Raw genomic sequence first — 17,499 nt, 5'->3', positions numbered from 1 at the left:
TTTGGTGTTAAAAAAATTGCACCAAAAGATATAATTGGTCTAAAACATTCGATTCCCCTAAGTCGTTAAACTAGTCCAAAAACACAATTCGAACAAAATCAAAATTTGACCTCTATTTCGCTAAACTGGGCCAAACTAAATTTGATCTTTTACGTTGTTAAACTAGAACAAATTACGAAATTGAGCTCCATGTCACTAAACTAGGCCAAATACCAAAATTGACCTCTACGTCGTTAAATTGGTCCAACCCCAAATTTGACCGCCATGTTGTTAAACTGAACCAAATCAAATCATCCGCATCTCTAATCTGAATCCAAATTCCAAATTTGGCTTCGACATCATTAATCTAGAAAGTACCAAATTTGATCTCCACGTCACTAAATTCGAATTCAAATCAAAATTGACCTCCACGTCTCTAAGCTAGAATCCAAATCAAAATTGACCACCATGTCCCCACTTTAATGCTTGAGCAATACATAAAAATTAGGCATGACATGTCTGTAATAAGGAGGGTTGACCTGCTCAATTTTTACATACACCTATACATATACAATAATATTAAAGAGCGAAATTAAAGCATTAGAATTATATACAACACCCAAAATCACAAGATAAACAACAAAGTTCACAGAATACGAGAATAGGAGAAAGCTAAAGGGAACAGTAATACAGTACAAGTCTGATAATTAATTCAATACACATTAGTACATGTCCAATAAGTCAAAAATATTACAAAATTAAATACATAATAACTCCTACGATGAATGTCACTAGAGCTAATCTTCTAAGTTTGGATCTGTGATCCCATTGTCCTTGCCTTGCTAACTGTATGACATGCGAATGGATGTAAAGATAATATGGGTGAGCCAAAAGCCCAATAGGCAACTATAAAGATCTTGGGTACAATATAAGGGGTTAAATAAAAGAAATAATCATTGATATTTGAAATTGAATGAATGGATCTTAATAATATGCTACCAATACTCATATCATGATCATTGATCGAAATGAAATAACATATTTCAATATGAATAAGCAAGCTCTAATATTTAGGATTCTAAACTTTCCAATCAAGGGATAATCAATAAACCACGCATGGCTTTATACACACTGGTGAGCGTCCTCACACAGGGCATTGTCCCCACAATGACCCATTTTTATTACCACCCACCGGTGAAGGTTACTTCACATAAGGCATAATCCATGAAGATAGAATAACAATTACCAACAAAGAAAAGTTACTATCATTCTCAATATCGGAATCATCAAAGCAAGTCGAATAGCCACAACATAATCATTTAGAGAATATTAATAATATAAAACCGAAATAATAACATTGGGAGTAATAATGGTTAAGCAATCAACAAAGAGGCTACACAGCCTACACATAAAGTGATTCAAATAGAAATATTATGAAAGTGATAAGATGTACAACTGAGCATGTGAAATTAACTCATAGGAACTTCAAGAAAGTAATCAATCGAACTCTCAAAGAATTGCGAGTAAACTATGAGAGGTTACCTATCGTTTGCGCCGGGTTCCTCTAGACCGACAAATGAATTTAAGAATCTCTCTTATATACACATACATGTATACCCATATGAGATTCTAGATAACTAGGTCTTTTATTATTTTTCTAACTTACAACTTATATCATGGTATATGCTACACTTGAGATGGTTACATCCAACACTAATAATATGCACAGACCAATATAGTGTACATGCAGCAATTTGAGATAGATGGATGGTAGAGTAATTGATGTCCAAAATGCATGAAACTAATGCTATATGACTCTAACATGTGTCTACTTTTAAGAGCAATAAGTTATTTTTAAGACTTATGTGCATGACTCAGGTTATACACAAAATATGCAGGACTTATACAAACTGTAACTGCAAGCTATGTAGCAAAATTAAGGGCATAAATGAGGGGTCAAATGACATCCAAAATTTGTGAAATAATATTCAAAATGTTTCTATACCAGTCTAGTTTTTGAAACAAAAAGAAAGTCGTGCATTCAACCTTTCTAAAGAGAGTTATGCCCTATACAACATAGAAGGGTCAGGATTTTAGTCTCATGCCGAGCAGAATTTACTCCCTCATCTTACCCGCTCTTTCAGGTGTAATCCACTAATACAACCATAATATGATATGAATAATTTAACAAACCTAGTTTCAGATTATAAAATTTTTATTCCTCAAACCTTAATAGAAATTTAGATACATGCACCACACCATCCGAGGGCAGATTGAATATCCTGTGCATGTACATAGAGTTTGACCATAAATTTGAACTAATAAAAGATCTTAAAATTGGTAAAATTAGATTCAGATGAAAGATATAAAAGTCTAGTTTTAGAATATCTAATTAGATTAAATAATGGCTAATGATCACGGAGATATGGCTAAGATATTACATGGGTGTCACAGAGCGCTATCACACAGGTTCCAGTGCATATAGGATACATTTGATCATAAATTAGAGATAGCAAACGACATCGACAATGAGCCAAACTATTTTTAAGAGAAAGATACATGAGAATAGTTTTAGAAATCGAAATAACTTCATACATACAAGATATATATTAGGAGTTATGCTCTCTATAATGAATATGTCTCAAGCAGTTTGTTTCAGGCATATGCATCCACTTCTACTAAGTATTCGAGATAGCAAATGATATCCAAATTTGACCAAACCAAGTTCAACAGAAAGGTGCGTGAGTACAGATTTGAAAATAGAAAGTTTTACTTAAAAAGGACAACCTTAGAGAAAGTTATGGCCAAAATACTAATAGCACGTCTTGCAGGAAATTTTCTGCACGAGAATAAGTCATAGAGACCGACATGCAACCCATTCAATGACCCATACATGTAATGCAACTCACAGCTAGATCCAAAGATCATCTTTTTCACAACTTGAAACCTAATATTGATCACATTTTTGTTGAAAAACAAGAGCAAAGATGATGCTTTTTTACTTTTTAATGCCATGCAATAACCGAAATACCATATACCCTTACGTGCAAGCCTAAATTTAACTAAAAATGTACATTGCATGATCAAAGCATCTTTTAATCATGGAAAAACTCAGATTTTCACTTGCTTGAATCATTGGAATAAAATTAGAGTGAAATTTTACCTGGAGGATGCACAAATCTCCTCTCTTTTCAAGCCTCAATGCCCTTTCTAGGCTATTTCAAGCTTGTCCTTCTTTTTCTCTTTTTTTTGAGAAGATGAATGGTGGAAAACAAATGGGGGGCTGCTGTTGGATGAGGCCGACCCAAAGGTGGTGGAGGGGAGAGGTCTAGGGAGTTTTTTCTTGAAAATAAAAGTCAAAGAGAGGGAACGAGCAGGGTTTATATATGTATGACATGTGTGCTTTGGGAATGGAAATATAAGTAATTTGGAGGGTTTATTTGCAAAGTTCTCTTCCACTCATGACAGACTAAATATTTAAATGTGTTATTTAAGAGTTTTAAAATAGGTATTTACCAAATTGGATTAACTCTAATTAAAGTTTAAAACATGGTCGGTTAAGTTTCGCATGCTAGATTTATATGCATGGTATAACTCAATTTTATCATAAAATGAGAAATTAGCTAAGTTGGAATCCACGTACCAGAAGATTAAATGAAATAAAAGGAAGAAAATTAAATACCAATTCATGGTCCGATATTACTAGCGATATCCGATCATCGGAAGGAAAAAAATTACGACGTTACATACTTCCCCCTAAGGAAATTGTCCCTAAAAATTTATGTACCCTCAAAATAGAGAAGGATATGCTTTTCACATCTCAAATTCTGGTTTTCATGTTGCCTTCTTAATCCATTGATTGTTCCCTAATACTTCAACTATCTATATGGACTTGTTTCTCAGCTGATTCTCCTTGAAATCTAGCACTCGAACTGGTCGTTCTTTGTAAGATAGATAATAGATCCTCTTGCAGAGGTAAGACTTAGTGTGAAATGATGTGTCCTGGGTCTGATACATAATTCTTTAGGTTGGAAACGTTGAACACATTATGAATCTTCTCCTCTTATAGGGCAAGGCTAGCTAGTAAGCCACATGTCTGAAGCTCTCCAGAATCTCTAATGGCCTAAGGTATCTCGGATGTAGTTTTCTTTTCTTACTATCTCTTTATATGCCTTTCATTAGTGTAGTCTTCAGAAGCACATGATCGTCGACTTGAAATTCTAGATCCTTGAGTCGTCGATCTGCATAACTCTTTTGTCTACTTTATGCTGTCCTTATATATTGTCGAATGGTTTGGATCTTCTCCCTTGTCTCATGGATTACATCAGGTTCGAGTAGTTGATGGTCACTGGTCTTTTCCCAATAAATGGGGGATTTGCGACGCGTCTCTTACAGGACTTCATACGATGCCATGACAATGCTGGAATTAAAGTTGTCGTAGGCGAACTCTAGCAGCGGTAAGTGCGTAACCTAATTGCCTCCAAAATCTAGAGTGCAAGCTCTCAGCATGTCCTCAAGGGTCTGTAATGTTCTCTCGGATTGTCCATCAGTTTGAGGATGTGCTGAAATGCCGAACTTCAGTCTAGTTCGTAAAGCTCTATATATTGCTTTTCCAAAATCTTGAGGTGAAAGGGGGGTCTCGATCCGATATATTGGGATACGAGAATTCCGTGGAGCTTCACGATCTCTTCAATGTATAGATTAGCCAACTTTTTCATGGTATACGACATCTTGTAGGGTATGAAGTGTCTGACTTGGCCCGGTGGTTAATTACCTTCCATATGGCGTCCTCTCTTTTTGCTGAGCAGGGTAGTCCAGTGATAAAATTCATAATGACGTGGTCCCACTTCCATTTGGGGACGGGCAAATGTTGAAACAATTCGGATGATTTTTGATGTTCAATCTTCACCTATTGGCATGCTAGACACTTTGATACATATTCAGCTATCTTCTCCTGCATGCTATTCCATCAAAAATTATGTTCAAGATTATGATACATCTTGGTGCTACCCAGATAAAGAGTATATGGCCTTTGGCGAGCTTCCCTCAATATCTAGTCCTTGAGCTCCTCGTCATTGGGCACGCAAAGTCGATTACCCATATTTAGAACACCATCATGAATCTAAAAGTCTGAATATTTTTCTTATTTCACATTTTTTTCTTCTCTCACTTAGCTCATTGTCTTCCTTTTGCTACTCCTTGATTTGATCAAATGGAGTTGGTTGTAGGCTTATCTGACAAATTTTCTTTTCGAAAGAATACTTTCTAATTTCAATCTCTATTCTTTCTAGCTTTTTATTCAACTCGGCTTGTTTAGTTAGCAAATAAGCTAATGCAATTTGATTCTTCTGACTGAGTGCATCTGTTACTACATGAACAACTTTACCTGAATGGTAAAGGATGTTTACATCATAGTTTTTAGCAACTCCAACCATCACCTTTGTCTCATGTTAATCTCCTTTTGAGTAAATATATATTACAAGGTCTTGTGATCTGTATAAATATCGCATGATATTCCATATAAATAGTACCTCTATATCTTCAGGGCAAAGATCACATCAGACAATTTCAAATCATGAGTGTGGTAGTTCTTCTCGAGCTTCAACTGCCTAGAAGCATAAACTACCATCTTCTCATTTTGCATCAGAACACAATCTAGACCTCAGAAAGATGCATCACTATATATAACAAACTTATCTAAACTCGTAGGGATGGTGAGAATAGGAGCGGTTACCAACCGTTTCTTCAACTCCTAAAAATGCTCATCCTATTTCTCACTTCAATTGAACTTGGCATTCTCACAGAGTCAAATAAGTCAACGGGGCTGCTAATTGGGAAAAGCCTTTGACAAATCTTCTATAATATCCTGCTCATCCTAAAAAGCTTCAAATATCGGTCACTAAGATTGGACATGGCCAGTTCACAACAACCTCATCCTTCGCTGAATCCATAGATATCTTATCTCTAGTGATCACATGCCCCAAACATTTCACTTTCTCCAACTAAAATTCACACTTAAACTTTGCATGCAACTGCTTCTCTTTCAGGGTCTACAACAAAATTCTCATATGTTTTTCATGCTGCTTGAAACTCTTTGAATAAATTAGGATGTCATCAATGAAAACTACTACAAATTGATCTAGATATGATTGAAATATTTGGTTGATTAAATCCATGAATGTAGCTGGTGCGTTCATTAGCCCAAATAGCATCACAAGAAACTCGTAGTGACCATATGGAGTCCTAAACGCTATCTTCGGTATGTCCTCGGGTTTAATCTTCGATTAATGGTACCCTGATCTCAAATTGATCTTGGAAAAGTATCGAGCTCCTTAGAGCTGATCAAATAAATCATCTATCGTGGGGAGTGGGTACTTTTTCTTAACTATCATCTTATTCAACTCTCTGTAATCTATACAGAGTCTCATACTCTCATCTTTCTTTTTCACAAATACTCCCGATCTGGAGGCAGTCCTAGCAAATTTTCTGGAAAGATATCTGGGTACTCTCTCACAACAGGTATCTTTGATAGATTCTTCTTATTCAGTTGGTCACTTGTCACACAAGGCAAATATCCACTACCGTCCTGTCTCAACAATTTGGTAGCCTTCATAGATGAGATTAGGTGTGTGTGAGTGGTCTTCTACTTTCTTCTTAGAAAACAAAAATTGCGCTTCCTTTTGGTTTAGACTTTATTAGTTTTCTTAAACAATTCAGTAACATGATGAGATGTTAATCAATCCATTCTTAGGGTAACAACAAAATCTGATATGTCTAGGCATATAAGTCTACATTCATGATATGATCACCCACTAAAACTCCATAATTCTTATAAACATATGTTGCTGGGAGACTACCACCTATAGGCATGGAGACAATTAATACACTACTTAACAGTGTCGGTGAATTGGGAAAGTTTCTAGCAAAGTGAGGTGATACAAAAGAGTGTAGATCCGGGGTTGAAAAGTGCATGAGCAGTGAATGAACATACGAGAAGTGTACCTTCAACCACAGATGGTGATGCTTGAGCATCCTTCCATGTCAGAGCAAAGACTTTTTTTGGTTCCTCTGGGTCTGCTGTACGCTCTGTTGAGACTAAGCCTTCCTCAGCGAAGCATTTGATTGTTGTTAGGTATTAGGTCGAATAGTATGGTTTCCTTCTGGTGCTTGTTCGGTTATCGGTTGATTCAACAAGGTTGGACAATCTTTCTTGAAATGTCCAGGCTGGCCACACTCATAGCATCCACGATAAAGTCTGCAATATCCGGAGTGATTATTTTTACATCTAGGGCAGACTGGTGACTTTGTTCTGTTGGTTTGCTCGATCATGATGAAAAGAAACTTTTGTTGTCCCCGATCTGGCTAATTCGATGCTAACTTGTCAGTTGTGGGGTATCCTTCAGTCTGTGTGCAATTAGCCAATCTTTGTTTATTGCGGATCTCCTGATATTCTAGTTGGTCTTTCTCAATTTTCAATGTAGTGTCCACCAGTTCTGCATAGTTCCGGATCCTGAGAGCCACTACTTCCCCCTGATATTTCCCCCGAGTCCCCTTTAGAATTTCTTAGTCTTATCATATTCTTCAGCTATCAAATGTGGAGTGAACCTTGATAGTTGAGTAAAGTTAGCCTCATACTCCTATATCGTTATGTTGTTCTGTTGCAACTATTGAAATTCGATAGCCCACTTATCCTTAGCACCCTCCGGGATATACTTCTTATTTATGAGCTCCACAAATTTGTCTCAATCAATCTGTCTCTGGGCGACCCTTTCTAGTCTCAACAATTCCCTTTACTAATGTTCAACTTCTTTGAACATAGAGGAGGCAAAGGACATCTTTTGCTCCTTCGTACAGTTTAATACTGTAAATATCTTCTCCATCTGTAAAAAAAACTATTCTTTCGCTACCAAAGGGTCAGTGGTACTCAAAAAAGTAGTGTGAGCTTCCGGAATTGTTTTAGGGCTGAGATAGCGAGTGCCAGTTGGTTGTTTCTAGAATTGATACGCTACTCGAGGATCTCCGCTAATCGTTTCAATGGATCTTGCATCGGTTCCGCCTGATCAACAGGCCATTGACCGATGTTCCTTGTTACTTCGGCAGGAGCGAACGATCCTTCTTGCAAATTCTCCATGCATTGTCCTTACTCATTTTGGATTTGCTCTTGTTCTCACTATTATCTATATGAAAATATAATAAAGACTCAGATCCTATAGAATACTAATAGTATTAAGACTGAAATATTTCTATTGCTTGCATGATATATAATGAACATCAATTAATCAACATAGAGTACTGATCCAACAAAAAAGATTTTTCATTTATATAAGATTAACATATACATCATCATTACTAGGGTTCTTCAAAAGTAGATTACTCCACTGCATAGTCATCATTACTAGAGTTATCCAAAAGTACAATAATCTATATATAAGATATATGTCAAAATATACAATCCCAAAATACACCACACTTGGATGCCCCCCCCCCCAAAAAAAATAAAAATAAAATAAAATAAAAAGAAAGTAGGCACATAAAGTTAGTGACCCTACGGGTCGATCTCTAAGAAGAGGTGGAAGTGCTGCATGAAGTAGACTTTATATCTGAGTCCACACTCGGTTGGGACTCACTACCATCTAGACCGATCTCCTGCTCATCACCCATCGCAAGATCCTCCACTATCCGCTCATCCTCTCAGGCCCAATCCTCGTCCATATCAAGGTTCTCACACAAATGGTATCATCTCTAGAATCTCGCCATGTATGGGCTCCACTGTCATCTCAAACTCTCACTCCATAGGCTCCTCCAGGGGCTCTAACTCCATAGGCACCTCCAAATCCTCGTCCTCCTTGGGCTCCTTCTCTACAGGATCCTCCAAATTCTCCTTCTCAGGATCTTCCTCCATAGGGCCCTCCTCCTCGGGATCCTCCTCGGCTACAGGGTCCTTGCTCTCATGGTCATCTACTCTAGCTCGTCCCTCCTTGCCAATCGTCTACGAGTACGATGGCCAATCGGGAAATAAACTACTCTCTCCCCAAGCGTCTCATGTGGACCAGTCTCCTCGGAGCTGGTCTCCCGATCAACTGAATGCGCATATCACACCTCCGTGTCGTCTACGAATCCTTCTATCTTAGAAACAGTGGAATCAGAATCTGCCATGCCTGTCAAAAGCCATCCATCAGTATTGAAAGGTACTCAATGAATCTATTAGGAATATAGATATCACAAGAATGTCGTGGAAAGATAATTCCTCCATGACTGGTGTTTGACACCGACTAGAAAGATCCCTACGTCCCCTAGGTACACAAGAATGTCTTGTTTGGCACTGAGTCAAACTACTCATAAGTTTCCTTGTATTTTGTGTTGGAATCTTAAGATGTTAACCTTTGCTCTAATATCACTTTGCAACTCCCGAGCATTACATAAAAATTAGGCATGACCTGTTTGTAATAAGGAGGGTCGACCTGAATACACTCCTATACATATACAATAATATTGAAGAGCGAAATTTAAGTAGCGCAAATATATACAACACGTAGAATCACAAGATTGACAACAGAGTCCACAAAATACCAGAATAGGGGAAAGCTAAAGGGGATAATAATATAGTACAAGTTTGATAATAACTACAATACACATTAGTACATGTCTAATAAGTCAAAAGTACGACAAAAGTAAATACAGAATAACTCCTACGATGATTGCCACGAGAGCTAATCTTCTGTGCCGGGGTCTGTGATCCCCTTGTCCTTGTCAACTATGTAACCTGCGAAAGGATGCAAAAATAATAGGGGTAAGCCTAGGCCCAATGGATGACCATAAAAATCTTGAGTAGAACATAAGAGGATAAATGAAAGAAATAATCATTGATATTTGAAATGGAACGAATGGATTTTAACAATAAGCTACCAATACTCCTATCATGATCTTTGTCGAAATGCAATAACATGTTAATATGAATATTGAAGCTCTAATATTTAGGATTCTAAACTTTCCCAATCAAGGGATAATCAATAACCACGCATGCCTTTATATACCCACCGGGGAGCATCCTTACATAGGAAAAATAGAAGTGAATGATACTGGATCGAATTTGATCCATAAATCTAAGAAATAGTGAGAATTCTTAATCTCTCTCAATATATCTCTCAATTCGAAAAGGTCCTCTCAATGCTCGAACGCCCGCACCGTACATGGACCGAACTATCTCATGATGTGCTGAAGCTAGCTCACGTACCACTTTAATGGGCGAACAACCCAACCTTTAGAATATGCTATAGCCCTAGGTGGCGAAGAGCCGACATCGAGGTGCTATAACTTCTCATCAATATAAACTCTTGGGGAAGATCAGCCTGTTATCCCTAGAGTAACTTTTATCCATTAAGCGACGACCCTTCCACTCTGTGTCGTCTTATCACTAAGGCCGACTTTCGTCCCTGCTCAACGGATGGGTCTTGCAATCAAGCTCCCTTATGCAGATGTCTTTTTCATTCCGTCGAAAATCAATTTTACAAATATAGACGCTTATGAACCCCCTTGATTTAGTAGATGCTGCCAAATGGAGTGGCGATTCCATACCCAAAAAGGAACAGACATTCATTGCGGGGATGGTGAAAAGACATTGACTTTGCATCCAATTTTTTTATTTTTCTGAATTGTCCCCACCGAGACTCATTTTCATTACCACCAATCGGTGAAGCGTACTTCACACACGATATAATCCATGAATATAGAGTATCAATCACCAACAAAGGAAAGAATACTATCATTCCCAATAATGGAATCATCGAAGCAAGATTAATAGCCATAATATAATCATTCAGAGAATATTAACCGAAATAACAACAATGAGAGTAGCGATAGTTAAGCAATCAACAAAGAGCCCAAGCATGAAGTGATTCAAATATGAATATTATGAAAGTGATAAGATATACAACTGAGCATGGGAAATTAACTCGTAGGAATTTCAAGAAAGTAATCAATTGAACTCTCAAAGAATTGAGAGAATGCAAGGAAATGTTACCTACCATTTGCGCCGGCTCCTCTGGATTGATGAACGAATTCAAGAATCTTTCTCTAATATACATATACATGTATCCCCATATGAGATTCTAGACAACCAGGTCTTTTATTATTTTTCTAACTTATAACTTATATTATGGTATATGCTACACTTGAGATGGTTACATCTAACACTTAAAATATGCACAAACAACTAATATAGTGTACATGAAGCAGTTTGAGATGGATGGATAGTGAGCAATTGATGTCTAAAATGCATGAAATTAGTGCCATATGACTAACATATATCTACTTTTCAGAACAGTAAGTTATTTTCAAGATTTATGTGCATGACGCAAGTTATACACAGAATATACATGACATATATAGATTGTAACTGCAGGCTATGTAGCAGATTTAAGTGCATAAACGAGGTGTCAAATGACATCCACAATTTGTGAAACAATTTTCAAAATGTTTCTATACATGTCTAGTTTTTAAAACAAAAAGAAATTCGTGCAAGCTTTCTAAAGAGAGTTCTACCCTATGCAACATAAAAGGGTCAGGATTTTAGATTGCTGCTGAGAACATAATTTACTCTCATCTTGCCAGCTCTTTCAGGTATAATCCACTATCAAAATACAACCAAAAATATGACATGGATAATTTAACAAACCCAATTTCAGACTATAAAATTTTTACTTACTCAAAACTAAACAAAAATTAAGATACATGCAACACACCACCAGAGGGCAGACTGAATATTCTGTACACATACATAGAGTTTGACCACAGATTTAAACTAGTAAAAGATATCAGAATTGGATAAAATTAGATTCAAATGAAAGATATGGAAGTCTAGTTTCAGAATATCTAATCAGATTAAAATTATGACTAACGATCACGAAGATATAGATAAGATATTGCATGAGTGTCATAGAGCTCTATCACACAGGTTCAAGTGCACATAAGATACGTTTGGTCATGAATTAAAGATAGCAAAAAACGTCAAGAATGAGCCAAACTACTTTTAAGAGAAAGCTACATTAGAATAGTTTCAGAAATCGAAAGAATTTCATACATGCAAGTTATATATTGGGAGTTGTGCTCTCCATAATGAACTTGTCTCAAGTAGTCTGTTTGAGACATATGCATCCACTTCTACTAAGTATTCGCGATAGCACATGATATCCAAATTTGAGCAAACCACGTTCAACAGAAAGGTGCATGAATACAAATTTGAAAATAGAAAATTTCACTTAAGAAGGACATTCCTAGAGAAAGTTATGATTAAAATACTAACAGGATGTCTTGCAGAAAATTTTCTGCACGAGAATAAGCCATAGAGACAAACATGCAACCTATTCAATGATCCATACATTGCATGCAACTCATAACCAAATCCGAAGATCATCTTTTTCACAACTTGAAACCCAATATTCATACTGGATCACATTTTTATTGAAAAAAGAGCAAATATGGTGCCTTTTTTACTTTCTACTGCCATGCATGAACCGAAATACCATCTACCATTACATGCAAGCCTAAATTCAACTAAAAATGTACATTGCATGATCAAAGCAGCTATTAATCATGGAAAATTCAAATTTACACTTGCTTGAATCATTATAGTATAATTATAGGAAATTTTACCTGGAGGATGCACAAATCTCCTCTCATTCCAAGCATCAATGCCCTTTGTAGGCTATCTCAAGATGCTTCTTCTTCTTCTTCTTCTCTTTTTTTTTGGAGAAGATAAATGATGGAAAAAATGGGGGGGTGCTGTTGGATGAGGCCGGTCCAGAGGTGGTGGAGGGGAGAGAAGTTTTGGGGGATATTCTTCTTGAAAATGAAAGTCAAATAGAATGAGTGGGGTTTATATAGACATGACATGAGAGTTTTGGGAATGAAAATATATGTTTTGGAGGGTTTATTTGCAAAGTTCTCATTCACTTATGGTTGACCAAATATTTAAATGTGTTATTTAGAGAGTTTTAAAATAAGTATTTATCAAATTGGATTAACTCTACTCGAGGTTTAAAATATGGTTAGTTAAGGTTCACATGCTAGGTTTATATGCATGCTATAACTTAGTTAACTCTATGATAAAATCCAAACTCCATCTCAAGCCTCTAAGGCGAACCCAAATCCAAATTGCCACATCTTCAGTCTAAAATTTCATATGAAAATTGCACACTGGGAATATGCCCCTGGTTAAGCTATATACATGATTATTTTTTAATAAAATTATTGTGTTTTCTCTCTTTTCTAGCTTTCCTTTATTTTAATGATATTTATTGACTCTTAGTTGAAGATTCCTTTCCCCAGAAGGATAACAATAAACTCTTGAATCTATTGGAAACTATAAGCCCACATAAAAGATTAAACCCTGTCATAGGGTGAATGTGATAGGATCAATATGTAAAATAAAGTTATCTACATTAATTGGATGCGCCTATATGCAACTAGTTAAGATAGACAATTTTGACCTCACAAAGCCCAAATCCTTCACCTTTCTTCTTCATCCCAAGGTAAACGAAACCCTCTTTCTCAAGGTGCAGAGAGAGAATGATAAAAAATTTAAATAATGTATATTTATATATTTTTCATTTCAAATGGGGATGCTGTTGGTATTAGAGGAGGGACAAAATAAATTAGGGGTTGTTTGGCTCATGGATTTTGATTTTGGAAATTTTCATAAATCCAAGGATTGCGGAACTCCACAAATCCTCATTTTTTGTTGGAATAATACAAAGTGTTGGATTTTTTTTGTTAGAATTCTAGAACTCCACAAATCCTCATTTTTTGTTAGAATTCCAGAATCCTTTGTTTGCGTACAAATCGAAAGTGTTGGATTTTGATTTTGGCTCATGGATTTTGATTTGGTTAGAATATGGCAAAGTGTACTTTCTAGAATCCTTTGTTTGCATACAAATTCAAAGTTGGATTTGAATTTATGCACGTGCTGGTATTGATTGATTTTTATTGAAAAATGTGGATAACGCTAGTAATTTATTCTTAATTAAACTATGGGGCTCTTTTTTCAATTTTTAATTACCATTTGGTCCATTTTGTCAGCACAATTTGAAATGGGAGTGACTAGGAGTGCAAAATGGTCCGGATATATTTGATCCACAACTGTATTCGAAATGCATGCAGATATGGTAGCCAAAATTTAAAACTAGTCGGCTACGGATACGGTTCTGGATATAGTTTCGAATTTTTGGTTGGATATGGATATCAATCCAAATTTCGGATACGGTCCAAATATTCGAATTTGAATGACTTCAAATATATACTAAGAAACGGATTCAGATACGAATATAGATACAGTTACGGATATGAATATTATAAAATTTTTAATTATGTTGATAACAATTGCCTACGCTTTGGGATATGATCATATGTTTTTAGTTTATTGGATTGTGCTTTATTGAGGTAATCAATTGTACATTTTAAATACTATGATTTGATTATTTTTTTATCAATGAATGTAATAATATGTGAGGTCTAGAAGAAAATTTTGGGGCACTTTGTGTTTCAATTCTTGTCTTCTACTTTTTTTTGTAATCAACCGCATGCAATTCTTGATTTTGTGAGGTCTGCTTAGATTACTGTGGTTAAAATTTCGTGATGTTTTACTATTTGAATTAACTTTTTGTAACCGATGATTTTACTATCCAATTAACGTGATATTTTTAATTAGACTTTTTTTTGGCATATTCGATTGATATCTGGGTCATATTCCTTTTGCAAATATCCGACTTGTATTTGTGATCCTATCCCTATTCGCTTCTCTAATACCCGAATCTTATCCGTTTACGCTTAATGTGGATATGGTTATGGCTTTTTCTTACCAAAAAAATATCCCTATCCATATCCGTTTTCAGAAAGTGGATATGGATATGATAAGTGTCATGTCTGAACATTATCCAAACTAAATATACCCTTAAGGGGTGACGATTTACTGATACCATGTATTTCTTAGTTGGCATCAAAATGTGGATTTCTTTGTGTTCCCAGATGCTGGAACCAAACAAAATATGTTAATCTTGGATTTTGATCTGACAAAAGTTTGGTTCTTGGGACTCACAATTTCATAGATTCTTAAGGACTCCAAGCAACAAAACTGCCCCTATAACATATTTTATCAAGGGACTGGATGTCTTCAAAAAATCAATGTTTTTCTTTTCATTTGTTAAGAGGGAGCTGATTGGTTTTATAGGAGGGACAGAATCACATTATAAAACTTAGAGATGAAATCATTCTGATACAAGTGATGTTCATAATAAAAAAGGCTAGTCATGTGTTGGGAAGTTAGGTGATGAAATTTATAAAGTGGGAACGAAATGTAAAGGCAACCAAGATTGGGGTAGAAGAGGACAATTGTGGACTACAAAAACCATATGCCAGCCCCCCAACCTCAAAAAAAAAAAAAAAACTGTTTTTCAAATTTGATTTTGAGCTTGGATTTATTGTAAATATTTTTCTCATGATGTATTTGTTTCTGATCCATAGGAACTCTTATACATTTTTTTTAAGATACCAGTGCATGATTTTAAACTTCATTAATTTATTTTGCAACCCCATTAGTGTAAACTAGTCAAAAACCAGATAGGTGCAATTTCAAGATCTCAGCCCAGGAAATCTAATGGCCTTATGTTCTTCTGACACATTTCTTTGTAAACACTCATCTATTACAGACATCTTACGCTTCCTCTGTTTCTGAAGCCCATTTTAGCCATCGTCCTCTTACTCTTTCAGATCATGGACCTTTTCCCTGGAAAATTAACCGATAATAGAAGAGAAGTCCTTTATGGGAAAGAGGTCTGTAAATGTTATACTCTGTCCATCAGAAATGCACAATCTTGTGTTGCGAGCCATTAACCGTGACATATGGTTTGAATATAGATATTTCTATTAGATTGCTCCACTTTTGCGTAGTTACTTATATCCTAACATGGGGTAAGCCTGTGATAATTCTTCACGTGGAAGTTGGAACCTAATGTGGACTGTAGCCTTACATCTTTTTGTCTCCTTACGATGTAAATTTTCTCTCTTATGATTTATTGATTTATGCACTGAACCTGGACACACTTTTAAATAGAAGAATAAAAGTGTTTAATCACTAGTTTTGGGCCCATTGGCGTACGCTCGTCAAGGAACAAAACAGGTGCATTTTCAAAATCTCAGCCCAGGAAATTATAATATCCTTGTGTTGTTGTAGTATTTTTCTTTTAAACATACTGATCTATTTCTGTAATCTTGCCCACCCTTATTTCTGAAATCCATTTTGACCAACAATGTTTTACTATTACAGATCACGGACCCTTTCCTTGGAGAAACAACTCTTAGTAGAAGCTGTTTGTTAAAACCGATTTATGAACTTGATAGTTTGCTCATCACAAATGCAGTTCAAGCCATAAGAAAGAATAAATGGTTTAAATGCAGATACATCTAATAGATTACTCCACTTTTACTTGCTGACTTGATTGCCTAATTATTTGTACTGTACCTTAATGTGAACTCCCGCCTTACTTCCTTTTATCTTCTTACGATGCAAAAGCTACCCACAACCCGTGCAAAATCACCAAAACTTGGCCGAAGGAAGAGTTGTGGTGATACTACGAATACTTCTCAAGGAGAAAACAAGAGCAATCACGCAACCGAACGAGCAACTCGTCACAGTCTGGGGAGTTACAAAATTGGCAACAAACCGCAAAACAAAGCAAAGAATGAGAGTCCTGTCCTCAAAAATAATGGAGTAGCCAGATCTGCAACAGAGGGGTCCAGCAAGTCCCACCCTAGAGTAACCAAGCAGATAACTGCTGAAATCGCCATAGAGTCTTGACCTCTATCTACTCTTGCATCACAGAAATGGAGCATTGATTTCTTTGAAGATTCATATTTTTGGTTATGGAAGAATCTATATATGGAGAGCTTGTTGCTGGGACTCAGTGTGATGTTTGATGTTGTAAATTATGTAAGTTATACTAATGTTTGTATGTAACTGAACTGTTATGGCTTGAAACTGCTGTTGTGACATTTAGCCTTGACACAAGGTTTGAGCCTCAGTCTTTTTTAATGGACACCAGCTCGATTTTGGTATTATCGGTCTGTATTTTAAGCCCGTTTTGAGAATCGCCTTAACAAAGTTACTTGCATGTTATTGATTTCTGCAACTCAAGTGATCTCCTGCTACTTCGATGCGGTTTGTCTCGGTTCTTTATCTGGAGTATGGTTTTTCCATACCGAAAGTGGAGCAAAACCGTGACCGGTTTCCTTCGTCAGAGGATTTCTGAGCTAACTGCTTATCATATTACAGTTATTACAGTCGAATTCTCGGTTCAAGTCCTTACAGGTTCATCATAATTAACATCATAGTGGTTGTCACCCGTTTAGGGTGGCCACAAGTTTGGTTGTTTGTTGGCTGTATTTTGTTAGCTTCAGAGTTGGGCATGTTAGCTGTATGTTCTTGTTAGCCAGCACAACATCAGGTACAATTTTTAGGTGCAGGAATTG

At 36.2% G+C, this 17,499-nt stretch overlaps 1 protein-coding gene across 1 annotated transcript in view; it reads left to right on the top strand.

Moving 5' to 3' along the window:
• The window catches only part of LOC109834515 (protein WVD2-like 1), a 33,626-nt gene extending 16,508 nt beyond the window's left edge, over window positions 1–17,118 (top strand). Inside the window, exon 7 of the mRNA XM_020402558.1 lies at window positions 16,544–17,118. Coding sequence (XP_020258147.1) covers window positions 16,544–16,828 — 285 coding nt within the window. The 3' untranslated portion in view covers window positions 16,829–17,118. The remainder of the gene's footprint in view (window positions 1–16,543) is intronic.

The sequence above is a fragment of the Asparagus officinalis genome, chromosome 3, assembly GCF_001876935.1.
Source record: "Asparagus officinalis chromosome 3, Aspof.V1, whole genome shotgun sequence".
NCBI classification, from domain to species: Eukaryota; Viridiplantae; Streptophyta; class Magnoliopsida; order Asparagales; family Asparagaceae; genus Asparagus; species Asparagus officinalis.
Note: the sequence above shows the minus strand (reverse complement) of the source record. Positions and strands in the feature narration are given on the sequence as shown.